At 40.9% G+C, this 23,677-nt stretch overlaps 1 protein-coding gene across 4 annotated transcripts in view; it reads right to left on the reverse strand.

Moving 5' to 3' along the window:
• Positions 1 to 23,677, reverse strand: part of cpne2 (copine II) — a 61,705-nt gene that overhangs the window by 36,188 nt on the left and 1,840 nt on the right. For 3 of the 4 annotated variants that reach the window (XM_028584614.1, XM_028584613.1, XM_028584616.1), the window contains exons 2-5: positions 17,152 to 17,352; positions 975 to 1,154; positions 558 to 632; positions 157 to 228 (exon numbers count right to left, since the gene is read on the reverse strand). In XM_028584614.1, the coding sequence (XP_028440415.1) occupies positions 157 to 228; positions 558 to 632; positions 975 to 1,154; positions 17,152 to 17,328 (504 nt within the window). In that variant the 5' untranslated portion in view covers positions 17,329 to 17,352. Of the gene's footprint in view, positions 1 to 156; positions 229 to 557; positions 633 to 974; positions 1,155 to 17,151; positions 17,353 to 19,558; positions 19,626 to 23,677 lie in introns of those variants that run through there. The other variant, XM_028584615.1, reaches the window with a different exon arrangement.

Raw genomic sequence — 23,677 nt, forward strand, 5'->3', positions numbered from 1 at the left:
TGCTACCGGAGCAAAAACTAAACTTAAACTCTTGTGTGGACGGAGATTGTTTTTGTTTCAGAACGCCGCTTAAAAATGAAAACGCAGTAGTGTAGATGTAGCCTTAGTGTGTGTGTGTGTGTGTGTGTGTGTGTGTGCGTGTGTCTAACTGCCTACCTTCTTATCCAGTTTACGCCCACTCAGGGTCAAAGTGATGATTCTGTTGTCAGACAGCTCCTGAGCTGTTATCTAAAATAACATTACAGCACAACATTAGCTGCAGCAAAAGTACTGGCAACTATTAACATTCACATCAACATCAACATGAACAGCAGCACACAACGCTAGATTCATCAACAGTAACGTCACGGTCATCATCATCAACAATATCAAACATGTCATTATAGTAAACAAAAGCGACTGCATCCACATGACCAACAACCTTTGATAATACGGTACAATGTGTGTGTGTGTGTGTGTGTCAATATGAGAGACAAAAAGAAAGTTTAAGATACAGAGAGAGAGAGAGAGAGAGAGAGAGAGAGAGAGAGACAGAGAGAGACAGTACTGAATATTACCGTAATGGATCCTTTGCCAGCTGGCTTCCCATTGGCTAAGATCAAGGGTCTGTGAAGTTTCTTATTGGACACAATCTAGTAGACAATTAAAGAGAGACAGGACAAGAATCAATTAAGACAAAACCAAAACTAAAGAAATATGGGTTTGAACCACTTTATTCTAGCCTAGCCTACTCAAAAATGTGTATCTGTTTCTAACTTAGAGAAATGACTGTGTGAACTCATCAAGGCCAAGACTTTTGGCTTGAGTTTAACATAACTGGCAATTGACACCAGAAGTTTAAAGACAAAACTGGAAATTAATAGAACAAAACAAATAATGGGTAGGTCACATGAGGTCAATACATTTTATGGCAACTTATCATCCTATTAAATACAGAACCAACTTTGAACATAAAAGGAGATATCAATCCATACCACTCCCAGTGTGCAAATGAATTCTCCCAGGAAGTCATGTTCGTAGAGCTGAGTGGCACACTTGTCTTCATCGAACATGGCAAAGCGAAGCTTCTGGATCTCCTCAAAGTGGTAGTCCACTTGAAACTTCACTCCAAACACTGGGTTCAAGTTGTTCACAGCTGTTTCAGTGCGGCCGAGCTAAAAGACAAGAAACAAGGAGAGAAAAATAATTTTGAAAATCATTTAAACACATGCAATTCAAGTGGCGTGTGGCTGTACTTGTGCATCCAATGGAACGGTAAGATTGACTTAAAAGGCAACTAAGTGTCAATTGTTCAGTTTTAACTTTTAAAAGTCCTACTGTACATGTAACTTAAAGTGTGTACATTTGGAACCGTCAGGTTGATAGATCTTTGGTTGGCAGCAAACTTTCTGTTGCTGCAATTTGACCCAGTGGCATTGCACCTATTTTTTTCAGCGTAGCCGTCACACATTCTGTTATGGGTTTGGTATTTTGTTCTGTGTTTTGTCTTATTGTGGTGGTCTGTTTTGTATTTTGCTCGGTTTTATTTTGACAGTCTGGTTTTTGGTCTTGTCGTGTCTTGTTTTACTTCCTGTTTTTTGGTTTTCCCACTCTTGTGATTGCCTGATGTTTTTCACCTGTTTCCCAGCCCTTGTGTCACCTGCCTCTTGTTACCTCGTTAACCTCTGTATTTAGTCTTTGTGTTTCCCCTTGTCCTTTGTCAGATCATTGTGTGTACTGTTTTCAGTTTGGATTGCGTGTTTGTTAGTCTTCCCTGTTTGTTAGTCTTCCCTGTTTGTTAGTCTTCCCTGTTTGGTCTCGATGTTCCTGGTTGCAGTTTTCTAATTTTGTTTGGACTTCCTATTTCTTCTTGGAGTTTCTTTTTGCCTGCTTTTTCCAGGTCTCCCTTTGTTTATATATTTTTTGGTTTGGAATTCAAATTCATGATCTACTCTGCCTACCATCTCTGCTTTTGGGTCCGCCATTCACAAACCCTCAAAACATCCAGGTAGTAGAAGGCGATGTGGCCTGGGCGGGGGGAAGCCGCCCGTAAACAGCGCTCAGAACGACCGGAGAAATGTGCCCAACCACCGGCAACAAAACGACATGCTGGAGAGCCCAAGAACCTGGGCATTCATCTACCATGTGTTTGTGTGCGATTAATTTCATAATTTGCACTGATTGGTACTCTGTTGTGGAGCTCTGGAGTTACACACCTGTTGATGCTGTTTCACCCTCCAACCATCCACTGTAAAAATAATGGACATATCATCTTATAAAGCAACATTAAAGCATGGTTTCAATCAGCGGAGGTATTTTGCCAGCAGTAACCTTTTTAGTGTTAAGTTAGTTGGCAAACTTTCAATTTGAGTTGGCAGAGTGACGATGTTCCTGACTTGTAGATTATCCACTGCTGCTCGTTGAGGGAAGTGAAGAAGAGTTCAGTTGTAAGGTTAGTAGGCTATGTCCAGCGGTCAGAAACACACAGGTGTTAATTTCAAAATAGGCGTATATATTGCTGCGAAGACATGCTTGACTCAGAGCTGTAGCCGCCACCGCAGCTGCACATAGGTCGTCATTTGTTTTCAACTTTTATTGTGCGGTAACTTAGTTTCATTGATATTTATTAATATTCAACGCTATCCAAATGCCAAAAACCAAGATCATTGGGTACCCAGCAATACACCTGCCAAGTATGAAGTAGATTAGATGAATGGTTTTCGAAATATTTAAAAGACGCACACACACACACAAACACTCCAACAGTTGTTGAGAACAGTGCAAATATGTGGGTCTGAAAAAATGCCAAAAGACTCCATCAAGTTGCAAAGTTGTCTGACTTTGATATCAGCACTGTGAGGTACCCCTTCACGTTACAGTCATTTGATTCAATGTTAAAATAACCATAATAAAAGATTATAGATTATTTTAACTCAAACTTAATTTTCCTCGTTCTCTACTTTTCCTAGCTGGATCCAGCTTTGAGGTATTACAAGTAATGAATTCTGATGCCCCATAAAAATAGCCCGGACAGCACACAGACAGATCACAGACAGAGCGTGCGAGTGTCTCTAAGAGCACTGTGGGAGTCATGTTATTTGCTCTGGGTCCTCTAAACCTGGTGGTTAGATGACTAATACTCACTGGCCGTGCTACTCTCCAGTCTGACTCACCCTGACCACACTGCATAGTGTGTTTATCCACCATTACACAAGGTCACTATACTGTGCGTCTGTCACCGCTTCAGAATTTAAGGGAATATAAAAGGCATTTTTGAATGGTCATTGGATTGATGAACCGGAGATGGCAACCATGAAATGCCAACACTCTGGGACTGAATTACATATGTCCTGCTGATTAACAAGCACTAAACAAAGCACTTTACTTTGTCTGTTGTCATATTCTATTACAGTGTTTGGTGATGTGGCGTTTCAGTTTTTGAAGATGTGAAGTGTTGCTAAATTTAAAGTGACTATATGTAACTTTTTTATGTTTCTGAAGCTCTGTCATTTTTCATACAATGGTCTTAAATGACCTGTAACAGCAAACGAGTCAAAGAGTAAAAAGAACGCCATTTTCAGTAAGGCCTCTGCCCGGGTTCGATTTTTACCGCGCAGTCACAGAATGACTTGCGGCAGGTAGAGAGCGCTACAGTCACACATTCTGATGGGTCACAGGTTTCTTTGTAACCCCGGAAAGCCTGTGTTAGTATGCAGCCTTTTGAGCCAGGTAAAAGGAAACAGGAGATTTCTTTATATAGGCCTAATTGTATTTTAATGTTATTTTAGAAGTTATCTGTTGTAGTTTTGGCTGATACTGGGGCAGGATCATCTCAGAAAAGAAATAAATTCAACGAAGAACAGCTAAAAGGGAAAGCGAAAGTGAAAGACAACGGCAATGACGTGAGTCAACTTCGGTCGGGCTATCAACAGATGGAGACAATTACGGGATTGTGAATGATTCAAAACCGACCCTGAATTGGCCCTCAGGTATGTAATATCTCTATTTCATTCATAAAAATAACTTTACAATGCGCAATATGGTTGTACGTCAGTAGCCGACATATAATTATTTTTCCATTTACTCCGTGTTTGTGTTGGCGTACTACTTTCTTTTCCCTTGTCCACCTGTACTTGTGTAAAGCGTCTCTGGGTTTCATGAAATGCGCTATATGAATATAAGTCATTATTACATTGGTTGCTGTAACAAACTCTTAATGCTTTGGCTCGTGACACAGTGACAGTGATACCCGGTTTAGCTCACGAGACATCCAAAGTAGGCTAAGTTACCATATGCAACACTTGAAATGCAACGATGCATCTGTAAGTTATCCTCTTATTGTAAATGAATGATTTTCTGTCTGAGCAAAACATTCATCGCAACTGTATGATCTCCCCGTAACGCTAACTCAGTAATACAGTGGGTAATACAGCACCGTAAAGACCTTTACGGCAGCAGGTGTGGTAAAAACACTACTGCTTTTGTCCAAAGCGGCCGCTAGAATCAACACCAACTGAAAATTACATTTAGCCACTTTAGGTGAGCTGATTTGAACTAGTTCACACAGAAGAAAGTGCTATTACTTAGTTTTGGTATGACCACCACCCCTATTGGTTCTTTTTAGAGGTGTGGCAATGTTGGTCAGTCAGTTGGTCTGTCGGTTCACCACTATGGTCCAGACCAAAACATCCCAACAACCACTGGATGGACTGCCATTGTGACGACTTGGAAAATAGCAGGTTTGGACCCAAAATGCAGAGTTTAGAGACGAGGAGGCAGCGGGAAGATTTTGAAGATTTATTAAGTGAAAAACGATTACAACAGAAGGTGTCCTGAGGCATACAGGCACAACAGGTACAAGAAGATCCAACACAAAATCTAATACACTGGGACAACTAGAAGCTTAAAAAAACGACCAAGAAGCTACAAAACTGAGAGAGACGACAATGTTACCCTAGACAAAGGGAGCACCACAAGGCAACGAGGCACAGGTGAAATAAGGGCTGATGAACAGGTGAAACACATCAGGGCAGACAATCACAAAGGCGGGAAAACATACAAGGTAGGAAGTCAAGCAAGACTATAAACAGGAGAAATGACACTTCAAAATAAAACAGGAAACAGTGGTAGTAACAAGACGACTGGTAACACAAAGGCAGGCTGACGAGGGGCAGCTGTGGCTCAGGTGGTAGAGCGGTTGCCTGCCAATCGGAAGGTTGGTGGTTGGTGAATTGCTCCCGATGCAGTGCCATCGGTGTGTAAATGTGTGTGAATCTTTATCCGATGAGCAGGTGGCACCTGTTAAGGGAAAAACTCAGGAGCAGCTCAACTCATTTCACATGAAGAAGATTCGGGAGATTTTATTGACTTACACAGAAGCACTTAATGAACACTTAATTAAGGAGACATTTAAGCAGGCAGTACAGTTTAACCACGAATGTGTTGTTGTGCAGTGCCCTCCCAACTCTCTGAAGTTTCTGTCTTCCTGAAGGTGTATTTAAACTCATCCTAGAGGCGTTACGTTTAGCTGAACCGTCAAGGTAAACAAAGATATTGCGGAAGTAGGGGGGTAGAAAGTAGGGAAGGGGCCATCGGCCCCCCTACTATACATCCCTGGTCGGATTTGGCGGTGCAGCTGGTGTGATACCATTGCAAGATGGTCTCTAGTTTTTCAGTGTTTTCACTTTGAGTATACAGTAGTATCAAATAACTTCAGAGACATAAGGTACCTAAAATGTATCTATAACATGTCATTATGAATGCTTTTACCTAAAATATCATATATTTTTCTGACTGTAAAAATTGTTATTACTAAAGAATTGAGAAGAGACAGGCTGCAGACCTACTTCAAAAGGGGAAAGTGTTTTAACTTTAGCCTGCTAACAGTGCTAACAGCACTTATCCATCCGTCTCACGCATGGGAAGAGAGCAGAGGAGTATGGCTGCACTTTGTGGCTTAAAAACTGATATTTCTGGGGCATCATGGCAGCCCAGCAGGATCAAGTGCATGTTTCATATTTGGGCCACTGTGGATTTGAACCTGGCTCATTGGGCTATGGAAATGAATCAGACCCTTGTAGCACTTCATCCATTTTTTACCCTCTTTATTCATCTGTTAATGTTTACTATCAGATAAATTAGGGCCTGGTAGGAGTCCATGGTGCTGCGCACAAGTCGGGTGGCTCAGCTCGCTCCATCGCTGGCTCTCCCCACTCTCCCCAATGGGAGATGTGCTGTGTCTCAGATCACAGTACTTACACTTGCTATTTTCAGTTCGTTTACAAAGTATGGCCAAATGCAGTGCACTACGAATACCCGGACGTTGCACTCAAAACGGTCACAATGATGAGTGTGGAACACTACTCGCCCTGACGCCCTCAACGATCACCATCTTTGCTACAGAGCTTAAGCCAGGACCACCAACATATTTTCAAACTAATGAAAATGTCTAGCCTATTATTTATAGGAATGGCAAAGTATGCTAAAATCGTGTAGTCTCACCCCACCATTAAACCTTACAATTCATACACAAATAGTCCGTGGCCTAACTCAGTTATTTGTGCTAAACAAAGTCACTAAAACAGCGACATTGTGACAGTTGCACGATCAGCACCAAGGACAGCACTACACATCAAACAATATGGCTACGTTCGGACTGCGGGCCTTAATGCTCAATTCAGATTTTTTGCCAGATGTGATTTTTTTTGACTAACCGTTTACATAATTTCTTTTAATGTGGCCTGCATCAGACTAAAGTATGGATATTTGAATTGATTTTTTAGATCACTAAACACCCAACGTAACCTAACAAAGGACAAAAACACTGTTCTGGGGACAGTTTTTGTGAAGGACCTTGCCATTTAGCTAACTTTCCTTGGATGCTCCATTTAAATATGTATAATAAAGGACAAGTACAATGGTGAACGAATGGGTTCAGTGTTTCCTCTAGGATTTTTTTTAGCAGTGGGGGCAGATCTGTCGGAACCCAACCCAGTCCCGCGCCCCGCCGCCAAATGTTTTAACTGATACTTCGCTGCAACACAAACAAATATATTTATTCACCTCTATTCACACACAATGAGGCATATTTTCATTTCGTTTTGATTGAACTGTATTTTTGAGGAACTGTAGGTCTACAAAATTAATTTTACAAGAAATTCTTTATAGGGAAACCAAAACCCAAAGTAGGCTATAGTATGAAACCATTCATAACGAAACTAATTGCATATTTGCCTCAGTGGCAAAGTTGGCAGCCTTGCTGTGTGCATTTGATTTTTCTTGGCTTTTGGAAAAATAACTCCAAGGCTCGGTTATAGGAGAATTCAGAAAGAGGTGGCCCATTAATGCTGAGTAGCATACATGCTGTTAGATGGTCGCCCGACTGGCAAAGTAGCTGAGAGCGGTGCACGGTCCAAACAGCGCTGCGCACCGCAGCAGACACCAAAACAGAGGCAGTGCCAGGTTAGGTTATAAATGTTCAAATAACATACTTTTAATTGTTATTTGGCTGTGAATTATGTTGACTGAATTTCCCCCAATATGTTTCATGATGTATGAAATAATCACGGTTTAGCCTACTATGCCATGATATGATATCAAGGGCGTTGTATTGAATTACAGTTTTTCACGATCGCTATGACACTTTTTTCAATACTTTTAACAACTTTCCTAAACTCTTAACACAGTTATCACAACATCGGTCTGTGTAGGCTATACAATTAACACATTTCTTGTTGCTTTGACAAAAAATGCATACAGTTAACACAAATTTAAAGTGCTTAAATTTCTTTTACACACAAGCTCCACCAAAACCAAAACAATGGATCTTTACTGCCAAATTTCCAAATGCTTTCACACTGTATGTCAGAACAAATAACATCATGTTCTAAACCCAACTTGAAGTCAAAGTCAAAGTGAACAGCTGTTCAAATTGTAAATTGAAACACAAATATATCCCCTGCATTTTATACATGCATTTATTGGAAACAGCTGATTGAAGTTATGCAAATACATAGATCAATCCCAGCTGATTCCCTTCTAGGGAACACACTCAGGTGTTGAGGTTCTTTCAATCGCATGATCATATGGTAGTAGAGTAAAAGAGGACCTATTTGAACAATATACTGTAGATGAACACAGAAAATAAGAAAAATGCCTTCACGAGGGAGAGGAAGAGGAGTACCAGGACAATTCTGTCTCTATCTCCTTTTTTTCCATAAACCGTACATTCTATAAAGCTACTCTGACATGGGTCATTCATTTTTTGTATTGAATCTCTGCAGCAAAAGAAACAAAATGGTGGCTGGGTTGGATCAGTGGGTAGAGCAGGCGCACATATACTTGGAGGTTTATGCCTCAACGCATCTGGCTTGGGACGATTTCCTGCATGTCTTTCCACCCCCCCCCCCCCTCTCTCCCCCTTCTCAACTAGCTGTCCTGTCAAATAAAGGTGGAAAAGCCCAAAAAAATATCTTTACAGTAAAAGAAAATATGCATGCATTTACTAAACCCAACAAAACAAAAATGCAGAGAGACTTCAAGAGTCTGCAGTCCAAAACACAATCTATGATCAATACAATATACTATTGTCTGTTGTATAAGGGCAGACCTGACTGACACATTTAAAATTATGCAGTTTCTGTAATTCCATCTGATGTTAGTGTTTTTTATGTCATTGTGCAGTGATTGACTAAATATTCCTGTTGGGAGAGAACATGTGTTAGTGTTTTGGAAGAATTATTTGATTTTGAGACATGATTGCATTGTTTTGGTAGACATAGTGTATTGTGTAAGTGAATTATTGTATTTTGAAAATCAGTGTTGGAGTTTAGTTTACAAAGTGTGATTTTGAGCATGAAATTAACTGTTTTGCCAATCGTGTATTGTAGGTGTTTTGGTGCGTTAAGAGTTTAGGAAAGTTGTTAAAAGTATTGAAAAACGTGTCATAGTGATCGTGAAAAACTGTAACAGCCACGTGCAATTTAGCTAGCAGGTGAAAGTGAAACTAAAAATGTGCAAGCACTATAGACTAATACAGGCTTAAATGAACTGACAACCAGGTCCTCCGGACAGCCTGTCTCTTTTTTCTTTCTCCTTTTTCTCTGAGTGGCCCACTAGCGTTGTGAAGCGCGTGTCCGCGCTATTCTCCGTCGACATGCTCTTTACAATCACTGCTGATAGACGGCTTTTTGTACATTTCTGAAACCGTGGCGGGAGAAATCTAACCGTGGCGGACCGCCACTTGCCAATCAACATAGAGGAAACACTGGGGTTTGTACTTGTCACTGTCCGTAGGTATTTTAATATTTCTTCTATGTTTTCTTGTGACTATTTTTGTCTGTAACCTTTTATGCTGCTATCTTGGCCAGGTCACCCTTGTAAAAGAGATCATTGATCTCAACTGGTTCAATATGGGTTAAATAAATAATCAATAAAAAATCCTGACATGGTTTAGTATCACAAAGATTGAGCCAACAAATGACATTACAAGGCTACATGAGGCTGCACTGAAGATGTGATTTTAAACCCCACTGATTTTAGCATTCTTACTGTACGTGGTAAACCACCACATTGAATGTGAGTTCTCACTTGCAGTGTTACAGGCGTATATGTGTCCTTACACATGTTAAGATTGTAATGGGGATTTACAAAAAAAATCTAAGGAATTTAGAAAATAGCCAAAGTCTGCAAACTGGGTGCCATGTCATTTACATAGCTGAGATCCATATTTCTATATACCTTTCATGTTTTAATTTCCTTCATTATCCACCTTCCTTCATTCTCTTCTTGTTCAGTCTCACTTCTTTTTCTGTCTGCTCAAACATGTTCTTATCTCTGTCTTCCTCTTCTCCTTCTCAATCCTCTCTTTCTCTCGCTAATTTTCCCCTCACCGTCTCTTTCCCTCCACCCTTTCCCCATCTCCCTCTCTGACACCTCCTCACACTCACACTCTTATCCTCTCTCTCTCTTTCCCCCTGATGGACCCAGCTGCTTCTCACACCTCTATCTCACAAGACAGCCGAAGATAGACAGAAAGTGAGACAGAGAGACAGAGAGGGGAAGACTGGTGACAGAAATGAGAAAGACAATTGGAGAAAGGAGGCGAGAGAAAACAAAACTAACAGTAGGGGGATTAGAGAAAGTGAGAAAGTCAGAGTGTATGTGTGTGTGAGAGAGAGAGAGAGAGAGAGAGAGAGAGAGAGAGAGAGAGAGAGAGAGCGGTGGATAATATCCGAGAAAAGGTGCAGGCCTCATTTTGCCTCCTCCATCGTTCCCTCACTCCACGAGCACTAAGCTTTTGTTTCCCTTCCCGTTGCCATAGTAACTGTTGGCAATTTCACATCAGAGCCACATGCCCTGCTGACCGACAACTAGCTACAACCCGAGGCACTCGCCTACACACACACAAACACACACACACACGCAGGCACACGCATGCATGCACGCACACACATACACAAAAACGCCAGTTTGTCCTGTTGACCAGCTGTTAACTACAGAAAAGCCTTGAGGGAGCAGCCTACACACACCAAAACTTCATCACTATGTTCCTCTTCAGCAGCTTTAACTTTAACTAAATGTTAAAGTTAAAGGGTGTTATTTTTCTACACCATGAAAATACTGTATATTATATATTCACATCACATATTGTTTGCAGAATTAGAGCGAGCAAGAAGGCTCCCTAAACAAGAAAAGGAACACAAATTACAAAATGCCTGGACTCAACTGAACTGCTGATTGATGCAGCACCACTAAAAGGCTCTATGTATCAAATCTACAGTATAGTAAGTAAGTGTAATTTACATAAATATAATTTAACACTGGTTAAAGTTGTGATTGTGCTCAACAATTTTGATTCGTAACTAATCCTTTTTGTTATAGTCTAGCTTATCCTTTGCAGGGTTTTCAAGGACTGGAGCCAGTCCCTGTCCACTTTGAGGCAAAAGGTGGGCTACACTGTTGGTAGGTTGTTAGTCTATCACAGGGATAAATTAGCTCTCACAATCACAAAATGACATTTGTTCGTCCATGCAAAATAGGTGGGGCCGGAAGCTTGGTGACATAGTGACGTTTTAGGGTTAGTTGGTGAACTTCTGTAGTTGGTGAGCTAACCTTTAACTTGAAAGCCAGCCCAGCCGGGCTAGCACTAGTCAGTTACAATAGCTCGTGGAGCGTCTTTCTATTTTCTCCCTGCTCTTTATCTACTTCCCCATGCCATTTGGGTCAGCATTTTAAACCATTTTGTTCAATACAAAGGAGGGATAATACAGCTCTCAGATCTAACAAGCTTGAAGGTGACAAAACTCTTCAGTCGCCTCTATGCAAAATTTATGCTTGCCTCTTTAACAAATATTAATTGTGCTTTATGTGGTTCACGTTGGACGGAGATGGAATGAGTCCCTCATCAACTCACCAGTCTCCTGCTGACTCTGCTAGCCTGTCCGGGCAAGTTTTTCAAATGTAAACATCAGAGTAAACACAGACGAAAAGGTGAAGATAGCCAAGTGTACTGTTAACTACCGTCACACGCAGCGATGCTTGGGTTGCCCGCAACGTCCGTTTTAGAGCATCAGAGAGCAGCATAGCCATTTCAGTGGCACTGAAACTAGGCTCCGAATCCACATTGCTATTCGGTCTGGTAGATACCGGTCGTTTAGGCACCGGTGCCATATTAGCACCGGGTTTTGGTACCCAACCCCTAGTCTTATAACAGCCTCCTTTGTGGACACAGTTTCTACTCTGATAGAGGACGTTAAATAAAAGTGAATAGTGCAACATACCTAATGAGCTACGATAGCTTCCTCCATTTTGGACCCTCTGGCTCTCTGTCCCCTGTGAAGATGGCTTGTTATTGGTCAGCGGCATAAATATGCTTGTTAATTTCACCTTCTCAAGAGGATCCACTAATATATTGGAATGAATTGATTTTGCTGTGAAATTTCACCGCTTCAAATATTGATGTGACCAAGGCTTTAACCTGCATATCTTTGGACTGAGGCAGCAATTACTTGGAAGAAGCCCAGGCGGACACAGAGAGGAAATGCAAACTCCACACAGAGAGGTCGCAGCTAACCGCTAGACAGAATATTTAAACACAGCACCTTCTTGTTAACCAGTGGGACACTGTGCTGCCCAGAAACTAAGTTGATAATTGTATGTTAAAAGCAAAGATTTAGTAATCATAAATAATAAAACTCTTGAATTTAGGAGGGAATACATTACTTTTCTTGTGGACAGTAAAGAAAACTTAAAAAGACTTGATATCTATGCACGCTCACACATCCTGTTCACTCACTTATTGTAGTTGTCATTGTCATGCCCTAACAGGTGAAACAAAGCTAACAGGAGAGTCTGGGACATGCCAATCAAGCACAGACTGTTAATGCCCACTGTCGGTACACGATCCGTGCTGCCTGCAAGATCCGTTCTGCGCATGCGCAAGATGTTCACGCATGCGCTGTTATACGAGGATTCACGACACTGCACGATCTGTTCCACGCTTCCGGTCGACAGCCTCCACGGGCAAGCTAACGTTAGTTTAGCTAACAGTTAATTCGGCTAACCGCTAGCTGAGACAGTATGTAATAATATATAACAGCTGTTACGTTACGTTTGTTAAGTTTGACTTAACAATATTTTAGACTGAATCTAGCTGTCAGCTAGCGGTTAGCCGAATTAGCTGTTAGCTAAACTAACGTTAGCTTCCCGGTGGAGGCTAGGTCGTATCCTCGGTAAAACAGGATTATCATCTGCGCATGCGCGAACATCTTGCGCATACGCAGAACAGATCGTGCAGGCAGCACGGATCGTGTACCAACACCCACACAGTCCTGAGAGGAGGTCTAATCAGATACAATAAATAAAATCACCTGTGTGGATTTACCATGGGTGGGCAGTTTTCATTCATGTCAACATCCCAGTTACGACAGGGAAACTCTGACGCACCATAAAGCCACAGTAGCTCCTTATGTCTGCCAAAGTCCGTCATCAAAGGTTCTTAAACCCATAATTCTTTGATAGAGCTATACTGTCAGGGGCGAATTCACAAAGAATGGATTGCGGCGGCTGATAGCACCATGAATTGCGCTTTCTCAAAAAAGGTATTGCGCTAATGATATTACAGGGCAAACACGCCCATATAGTTTTGCAGCTCAGTGCAATTTGCCCTTTTCGGCGTCTGATTGCAATTATCCACGTGGCAAAGTATAAATGCTGCCTGTGCCAAGAACACAGGAGGCAGAACAATGGCAAAGCGAAAAAGAAACAAGGAAAAGTTTAGAGCGCGAGCTACAGGTCCTGACCGACAAGGTGTAGAGGCATTCCTCAAAACTTCAGGCAAAGAATTTAAACGTGACAGAGAGAAACCTTATTTGGGAATTTAATATCCCAGTCTGTCAGTGCTGTTGGTGTCTTTAAACCTCACATGACCAACTCTGCAATCAAACAACTGTATTGAGTTTTGTGCTGAAGTAAACATTCAGTAGTCGTAAACATAGGAATCATCCATCTGTGTCATGTGAACAAGATCATAAAGGAACAAGGACATTATGTTGAAAACATTTTGGCAATGGAAATGCATTTAATAAATAATATACATTTATTTTCATCCATTGGGCCAAGTTTAATATGCAACTCAATTGTATACAAGTAGGAGGTCCCGACTTGGTCTCTTTTTCAGCTAAGGGGTCCCAGGCCTAAAAAACATTGAAGACCACTGCTCTAGCTGTATCCAAAAATTGTAATGATTGCAAAAATCCTAATTCAGTGTTTTGCCAACACTTATGCTATTGAATTATTGCACATATAACTTTTGCACATATAGATTTTTCCTTTGCCTTTTTCTAGTCCTATATTCCAGTTTACTACCTACTATGTTATGAGTAATCACAATTCATGTAATACATAAATTCAGATAGTAAGCTGGAGCTGAAAATATTCAAGCACTCTGTGTGGTATTCAAATACATAATTAACAAAATAACAATGTTTGACTGTGAAACCTAAAGACAAATTTTGTGCAATTTTTTTACAAACCCAGTCTATATTAACATATCTGCATTTGAATGCAGAATCTGTAGGCAACAGGAAAAGATTATGGTATCGGAAGCGATCTGGTCTCTGTTTGTAGTTTGAGGGGTATTGACCAATCACATTTGAGCGGGCTTTGGTTGCATGCAGGTAAACAGTCCGTGTGGAGAGCAAAAGAGGTGGAATGCATTGGCCAAAATGCAATCTCAGAATCCATCAGTCATCGTCTGACGACCACTGAGCTTTTTATTAGCTTTTTATTTTTTTTTAAATCGGCATTCATATGCAGATAATTATAGAGACATCATCCCTCAACTCCAGCTCCATTCTCGCATCTCAAGTTGGTAATTGGACCTGGCGCACAAAAGAGTAGTCTTGGCCTCAAAAATCTGTTATCCATAATCTGGATATCTGCTGGCTACAGCGGAACCCCAGAAATATTGTCCGTTAGCCCCCAGAGGCTAAATCATAATCAGACCGATAGCCGATGACTTCCGATTGGTACAAACCGATTGGTACAAACCATAGACTGTATCATTTTAAATTGTCAAATGTCTTATTACTTGTTGCCCGACATATACATTAACACAAATATATATGCAATAAGCTAATATCAACCCATGATGGATCCTACTTGTGGAACCTTATATCATTAACTTGGCATTCATAGTAGAGCCTTTAACCAAGACTATGCAGTGCCAGAACAACGTTTAAAAGAACGCTCACAAATGCTGCCACATCCTACTGGGCTCAGCACGCCAGAGCTCATGCCAGATGGTCAAGACATCATGAGTTTGGCTCTGGCTCACAATATATACTGTCTGCAAAGCAACATAGACAACAAAGAAAATCCTCTGTTCGTTCTTTGCTAGAAGAGCCAGCATGTGGACGTGGCCTTGAAAGCACTTCTAACACTTTTAAAATGTTCCATCCTCCCTTCAGTCTTCTATTTATTTCTGCCTCCCTTTTATCCTCTTCTCTCCACCTCTATAGAGTTGAAATAAACAGCATAGAGAAGCACCAGAAATGGGTTTGACTCCTCATGATCCAAACGCTAATGTATTATCTCTCTGTTCAGCCTTTTCTCCGCAACCTGCCATTTTCATACCCTGCTGATTTCTCTCCTGTTTCCTAAACAAATGCCTCTCCTTTACTCCTGTCCCTTTCTCTAGTAGAGGGATGGGCAACTGGCGGCCCCTGGGCTGCATGCGGCCTTCGTCCTCATTCAGGGCGGCCCGCAAATCAATTTCCAAATAACAAACTGTTGGTTTCACAGGTGTTGGGAGCAAGCGGCCCATTAAATTCCAATTGTAATTATATACTGTCCACCGTTAGAGGGCGCTCCCTTGAAAGGCAAGGGGTTTGTTGCCAAGCAACTGCGGCCTCGTCAGATTTTGACCGGCAACGACACATTGCGCGAAAAGAGACATAAGCGGTCAAAAAAGAAAACTCAAGAGAATCGTGTCTTCTAGGCAAGATGGGAAACAGATTATCTTTAAAAGCAAACCAATGTGCTTAGTGTGCCTGGAAACAAAATCAAAAAATAATTATTTTATTGTCATTGCACTGAAATAATTGTATATCACTAAGGAATGTGGATGTTTTGTTTCTGTGTTAAATGCAATTTACTCGTAACATAGTAGGTAGTAAACTGGAATACAGGAATAGAAAAAGGCAAAGGAAAAATCTATATGTGCAAAAGTTATATGTGCAATAATTCAATAGCATAAGTGTTTAGCAAAACACTGAATTATGATTTTTGCAATTATTACAATTTTTGGATACAGCTAGAGCAGTGGTCTTCAATGTTTCATTAAATGAATAGAAGCACTACTAAATGCATTTGAATATGAAAAATAGAGATGCTGGATAAATAAACTTTGATTACCGGTATATATTTTGATGTTTTCACTCATTAAGTATGTGTGTAATGATAAGGGTTACAGTATCCTACTGGTGGTGAACAGTCCCAATCTGGCCTAGGGCTGGGCGATAAAACGATAACGATATGTATCGCGATAGACACATAATCAATATCAATAGAAAATGCGGTCGATAAAACGTTCGATAACTTGTTTTTCTTCATCAGAAGAAACCAGAGGTTGTGAATCAAGTTTGGTTGCATGAACAAAGGCCCTCACTCTCTGGCAACCTAGCAACGTGGGGAGTGACACTCTAACAGCCAATCATGTAACAGTATCAAGTTTGGTTGCGCCACATCGCTGTCTCGTGTTCTTCAATAACAGAACCGGCGTGGAGTGGAAAGTGAGTGCCGGAGCGAGCGAGGAAATTGTTGATAAAACAGGAAAAGTCAGTATGGCAGTTTTGGGGATTTTATAAGTCTGACCGTAGTCAGACCAATGTAAATCGAGACCGTCGTCCCCACCAACACTGGTAATACCATAAACTTGTTTTACCACTTTAGCCGCGCTCACACTTTCGAGCACAGCCGTATTCGCCATCAACGTCCAACAACATCTGCAGCTGCAACACGGCACAAGCAGCAGACCACCATGGAGAGATACTCTGCATCAGCACCTTACTAAACACTACAAAGAAATAGCGAAGGCAGACATGCTGAGCACTGTCCAGAAGCCAGGTTACCAACCTAGCACTAAACCTGCAGAAAATAGTTCCTTCTCAGGTTTCTTATATTTAGCTAACACTTTGCACTATTTTATGACACTTTATTAAGCATTTCTTACTTATTCGTTAATTTTGCACCTTAATGTTAAGAGATAATTGTTAAGTGTTCATTGTGATTTTAGACCTGTTTACATTTTAATTATGTTTTCCATGGTTGTGTTGACATTTCTGCTTTTATAATTGAGGGGATTATAATCAGAGCAGGGTTAAGTTTTAAATAGAAATGTTTAAATTTAATATATTTTTCTCCTGGTCCTTATTTTAAATAGGTCATAAAAAATATCAATAATTATCGATATCAACCGATATGAAAAACTTATATCGTGATACAGTTTTCAACCATATCGCCCAGCCCTAATCTGGCCCTCAGGTAATGAGGATGAACATTTTGTGGCCCTTTATAATCAATGTTGCCCATCCCTGCTCTAGTACATCTCTTCCTCCACTTCTCTCTCCATCTGTCAGTTTTTCTCCTATCCCATCATCCCTCCATCCTTACCTCCACCCAGTTCCCATCCACCTCATGGAAGAGAACACAGAAGGGGTCCGACTTGGAGGCTACATCTCGGTCCAGCAGGCTGGTTGCAGTGACGGACAGCTCCACCCGAGTGATGCAGTGTTGAGGTGCGACACTGCGTGTCTGGTCCTCAGCGGTCGAGCCTAAAGTGTATGCCATGGTCTGAGGTCACAATGAATTACCCTGGAGGAAAGAAAACAGAGAAATAAGTAGAATAAACTTCAGTTTCATACATGCCCACACACTGGCTGTTTCTTGGTACTTATTGGTGCTACGAGCACAATGTGAACATTCTCATGTTTAACAGGTACAATGTTCATTATGTTCACCAGTTTAGAGTGTTAGCAAACTAATATTTGCTAATTATTAGCACTAAGCACAAAGTACAGCAGAGGCTTGTGGAAGTTTTGCAGGTATGTGCTCATAAACCAAAATATTGGATTAGCTGCAACGATTATTTTCATTGTTGAAAGTTTTGTCTATAAAACATCACAGTTAAAAATGGAAAATGCGCATCACAATGTCCTAGAGCAGAAGATGATGTAATATAATGCCTTGTTTTGTGTGACCAAAAGCCCCAAACACAAACATATTGACTTTACTATTATGTTAGGAATAAAAAGCTGCACATTCTGACATTTATGAACCTGGAACCATCAGATTTGGCATTGTTGCTTGAAAAATGATTAATTGACTATCAAAATACTTGGCAATTCATTTTCTTTTGATCAACTAATCAGTTAATCGACTAATCGTTAAAGCTCTATATTGGACATATGATATATTTGACCTGATGATGGCGCTAGTTCAAGTAACATGATAGCTGATAACCAGGGACACGTTCAATCTCAAAATGGTGTGCACCGTTTTGCTACGGTTTCCGTGTTGAACGACATGTTTCCTCGGAACAGGGTGAAACGGTGTGCAATCCTCCAATTCTCTTGTTTGGTGGGTGTGTCAGATATGTTACCAAATCAGCAGCAACGTGTATGTAAAATTGAGGTAATTAAAAGGCAGAGCACAAAGCAGAGTGTGCACCCCCGTTTCAGTTTAAAAGGCAACTAATATATAGCATTTTCTGGATAATACTTTGTCGCAGCCTCTGCTGTTGTTTCACTGGTTGAAGCTGGAGCTACTGCAACGGAGTATAACAGCACTTTATACCGTGAAAAACCACCAATAAAGGCTTCTAAAACAAACGCTACACAACCAGACGGAGGTCGGAGGCTGACCACCTGGTGAAGTGGTGCAACCAAAACAATCTAGATCTCAACGCTCTAAAGACAGTGGAGATGGTTGTGGACTTCAAGAAGAACCCAGCCCCACCTGCCCCCATCACCCTCTGTGGCTCCACAATTGACACTGTGGAGTCTTTCCGCTTCCTGGGAACTACCATCTCCCAAGACCTCAAGTGGGAGCTGAACATCAGCTCCCTCGTCAAGAAAGCAAAACAGAGGATGTAGCCTACTTCCTGCGGCAGCTGAAGAAATTCAACCTGCCAAAGACAATGATGGTGCACTTCTACACAGCCATCATTGAGTCCATCCTCATATCCTCCATCACCATCTGGTACACGTCTTTCGGTCTGCAGAGAAGGTGATTGGCTGCAATCTGCCGCCGCTCCAGGACCTATACACCACCGGGACTCTGAAGCGTGCAGGAAAGATTGTGGCTGACCCCTCCCACCCCGGACACAAACTCTTTGAGCCACTCCCCTCTGGCAGGAGGCTGAGGTCCATCAGGACCAAAACGTCACATCACATGAACAGCTTTTTCCCCTCCGCCACTAGCCTTATTAACAAGGCACGGAAACCACCCTGACTCTCCACCTGGCTCTTCATGCCACTGTTCTCTCTCTGCTGTAATGCTCTTTGCTCTTTATTTTTTTTTTTATTTCTATCTTTATTTTTAATTTAATACATACTGTATACATATACTTATATTGTTTATACCTATACTTATATTGTTTAATATTCCATTTAGAGAACGTGTGATGTGCACCAACAACACCAAAACAAATTCCTTGAATGTGTTAAAAAACGTACTTGGCAATAGAACCCTTTCTGATTCTGATTCTGACATGTCGCAGCAGTAAACTGACCCGAAATTGGGGAGAAATTACCAGCACTGGCCACCAAGATTACAGCTATCTCACGTTAGCATGCAGCTACTTAATATTTATCCCTAGGCTAAAGTTAGCAGATAAAGACTTCTATACCAAACACTACCCAATCTGACATGTTTCAGCAGTAAGGCAACCCGAAATTGGGGAGAATTTAACAAGATTGGCAGCCAAGATGACATCTTTTACTGCCGTTAGCATGTAGCTACATGTGACAATGTTAACACCGCATTAGCTTAAAAAAACAAACACTCCACTCCTGCCTACCTGGAGCAGGGGTCCAGAGCAGGGGTCCAGAAAGCAGGTTAGAGGTGAGGGAAACTCTGGGTTTTCTGTTTCAGAAAGAGAGGTAACTTAACCTCGGAGTCAGTTACTATGGTAACTGAGTCTGGGAACCTAACCTGGTCAGGCGCAGGTTTTCTTCAAGAAACTTTTTCTCTCTCATTTCCTCATTAATTCAGTCTGTATCAGGTGCATTTTAATGCAGTGTGTTATCTGCATGAATAAAAAAACGTATTGTTAGGTAGATTATAAAACGTTTTTTTCATGTCATGTCCTTTTGTCGACAATCCCGTTGTTTAACAAGCTGTATAACTTCACAGAGAATTTACGTAGGGATATGATATTGAGTCCCGACTAAATGTATTTTCATTTCCACATTTTTTCACAGTCCATCAGATATGTAGATACCTTATCCGTCCTCATATCACTAACAGCCACCATCGTGGACATGCTTTAACATCCAAACAGATTCTTTGTGTCGCATTATGTTTTTTGAAAACGGCAGTTTTCTTTATTGGTGTGTATACGGATCATACTGTAATAGTAAAGCCACTGTATGCAGAGCCGTCAGAAGTGTGACTCGCTCTGAAACGTTTTTTAAACGTTTTTTGTAGTGTTCCCTGGACACAAACCAGTGAGAGCCATTAAAAAGAAATAAATGATTATAAATTATAGTTCTGTTAATGATCATGGTGCTCAGAGCCTCAGAATGGGATTAGTAGGCTATAGCTTACTTTTTCGCCCGCAGGATTGCACCCAAATGAAATTATAGGTTTAATACAATTCCAGTTTTCACCAGTAATATTATAAGTTAACTGTGATTAAATATGAAATGAATACACTGTTAATGCTTACACATTGACTCAAGCAGCAATTTTCTCCCACACCAATTCTCTCTTTTGCAGCAGCAGCCACTGTCTTGCTTTTTTAACGAAATGCATGTTCAAACTCGCTGTTTGTGCGCATGAGTATTTCTGCTGACCCGTTTGTTGTGGGTGTTACCATGGTGAATCGTAGTATCAAGGCTCCATTCATGCTGCCTTTTTAATGTGGTGCTGCACGCGCGTGAACATACTCTGAGTTGATTGAACCAACTCATATCAGCTGTTCTGGAACCGAAAACTCTGAGTTTCCCATCTCAGGGTAAATCAACTCAGAGATCAGGGGTTAGACTCAGAGTTTGTTAAACCTCCTTCCTGGAACGGACCCCAGATGGCCAATCAGCCTCTGCTGTTGTTTCACTGGTTGAAGCTGGAGTTACAGCAACGGAGTATATAACAGCACTTTTTTACCGTGAAAAACCACTAATAAAGGCTTCTAAAACAAATGTACACAACCGGACATGTCCCAGCAGTAAAGTGACCCGAAGAGGAGAAATTACCAGCATTGGCCACCAAGATTACAGCTATCTTGTGTTAGCATGCAGCTACCTAATATTTAGCACTAGGCTAACGTTAGATTGTAATGGAAAGAAGCAGCACTTTCTACAGTCAAAAATCGCAGATATAGTCTTCTATACCAAACACTACCCAATCTGACATGTTTCAGCAGTAATGCAACCAAAAAATGGGGAGAATTTAACAAATTAGCAGCCAAGATGACATCTTTTACTGCCGTTAGCATGTAGCTACTATAGTTAGCAGTGGACACTAATAGAATAGCAGCATTTTCTACAGTAAAAAAACGCAGATAAAGGCTTTTAACCAAATACTACATAACCGGAAGTGTGTCAGGAGTAATGTGACCCAGAATTGGGGAGAATTTAACAACATTGGCAGCCAAGATTACATCTTTTACTGCCGTTAGCATGTAGCTACATGTGACAATGTTAACACCGCAGTAGCTTAAAAAAACAAACACTCAACTCCTGCCTACCTGGAGCAGATGACCAATCATAGAAGGCTGGCTTGGAGTTAAGTAAAACTTAAACAAGAGTAGAAAATATTGTTGAAACCGTAGCGTTTACCTCATTATTTGAAGGTATTTTTGGTATATTTGGCCACGTTAAACAAGAAAATTTGACATTATAACAGTAAAAATATGACAGAAAATATGGAAAAGCATAATATGTCCTCTTTAAATAAATGTTTTGCTACAGTTTGTAGGGGCTGAACATGCCCTCTCTCTCTCTCTCTCTCGCTCATTTCCTGTTATCTCTGTACTGTCTATAATTAAGGCTTGAATATGCTAAAAAAAGTACCAATGTGTTTGTATAGATACTTTCTCTGTTGATATTTAAACTCATAAAAGACAAACTTGCCGTGATAAAACTGCACAAAAATACATTAAAAAATAAATAAAAACTTTGGTAACCTGTGGTCAGAGAGGGATTAACTGTATCCTTGTTGTGCTGAACAATGAATAAACAAAGACATTTCTATGACATAATTTACCACAATCTCTGGAAAATACACGGTGATGGCTGCCCTCCAGGATAACATGTACAAACTGTAGTTACTCTTTGGGGGTCTTGTGTAACCCTTCACAGGAGGCAAGTGTATTATGTGTGTCTTACACTGACAGTTGACAAAATCATAAATGACTAGAAACACCACTGCAGAGAAAAAATTAGATGCTAGCAACATACAAATCCAAATCTGTTGCCAGGCATTTCACTTCCGGAATCAGTGGTTTAGAGAAAGTGTTTGAAATGTGTTGAATTTAGGTAACATTTCAATGTTTATTTCTATTATGAGTATATTATTATGTAAACAAAGAAAGAAGGGGAAAAAGTACACAGGTACTGGGTAAAAAAAAATCGGTTACATCACAATTACAATATTTCTCCTGGGGTTTTACAGCCTAAATACTTCAGTTTAATTAGACTAATGACACTGATACTGTTAGGCTAGAAATACCCACTGAGGAAGAATCAAACACAAGCAGAATGTTAGGCCTCGGCCATTAAGGTTGACTCTGGTGTAGGTCATGGCTGCCTTCAGGAAACCCCAACAATATCCAGTATTATGTAAACATATTACAAAGACACACACACACACACACACACACACACACACACACACACACACACAGAGAAACACAGATCAAAGCCATCACCGAACCTCCAAAATGGAGAAGTCTCAGGCAAGGAGAAAGGCATGAAGAGAAACACTTTTTGAGTGCAATAAGAACTACGTCATGTTGTTCTCAGTAATAACTTGTGTCATATCTGAAATAATTTCCTAGAGGCTTTAAGGAGAGATAAACAACACACCACCTTGTGTCCATAAAGGTGGTTTTGTTCTCAGAGCGGCAAGCTAAAAGGATGCTGTCAGTTGCTAAGATACTAATGTGTCATAAGCAGCGTGCTCCTCCCCGGTCTGCTACTGTGATGTCATACTGGTAGTGGTGATGTCCCGAAAATACCAGTGTAACATGTTCATTCATTTACTCAGTCATTCATAGGTGGTGAAAGGTTGTTTTGACTGGATACTTATTTTTTCATTGTTCATGGATGATGAATGGATGAAATAATTAAAGACTGCACTTCCTTTTTCCAAGCTCATGAATATTCAAAGACACAAAGTGTCTGTTAGCACCCATTCAGAGACACCACAGCATTCATGCATTTCTTTTTTTTTTAAAGAGTATTTTTTAGGGCATTTCAGGCCTTTAATTCGACAGGAAAGATGAAGACGTGAAAGGAGAGAGAGAAGGAGAAGGGGAATGACATGCAGCAAAGGGCCGTAGGTCGGAGTCAAACCCGTGGCTGCTGCGTCAACGAGTAAACCTCTATAAACGGGCACCTGCTCTACCAACTGAGCTAACCCGGCCACCACCCAATTCATACATGATGCTGCAATGCATTAGGGCAGGTGTTACAGCAGGATATCCTGCCTCTAATTGTCAAGAATGATTTTCAGAGCTTCACGGGAGAAAAAGAATGTCTACTGTTAAAATCAGAGATCTTCAACAGGGAGTCCGGGACTCCTGGGGGGTCCTCAGAGTTAGTGCAGGGGGGGCCGGCAAATTATTGTTAATGTTTTGACGTTCCACTTCCAGGATTGCTCCGTTGCCGACGGAAATTCCGCCAGATTTCACTCATTTAGGCCGGATATCGGTTGCCTTGGGCTTCCTTTGTGTTGGCATTTTAAACTGCGGCCG

This window comes from Perca flavescens, chromosome 8 (assembly GCF_004354835.1).
Source record: "Perca flavescens isolate YP-PL-M2 chromosome 8, PFLA_1.0, whole genome shotgun sequence".
Taxonomy (NCBI): Eukaryota; Metazoa; Chordata; class Actinopteri; order Perciformes; family Percidae; genus Perca; species Perca flavescens.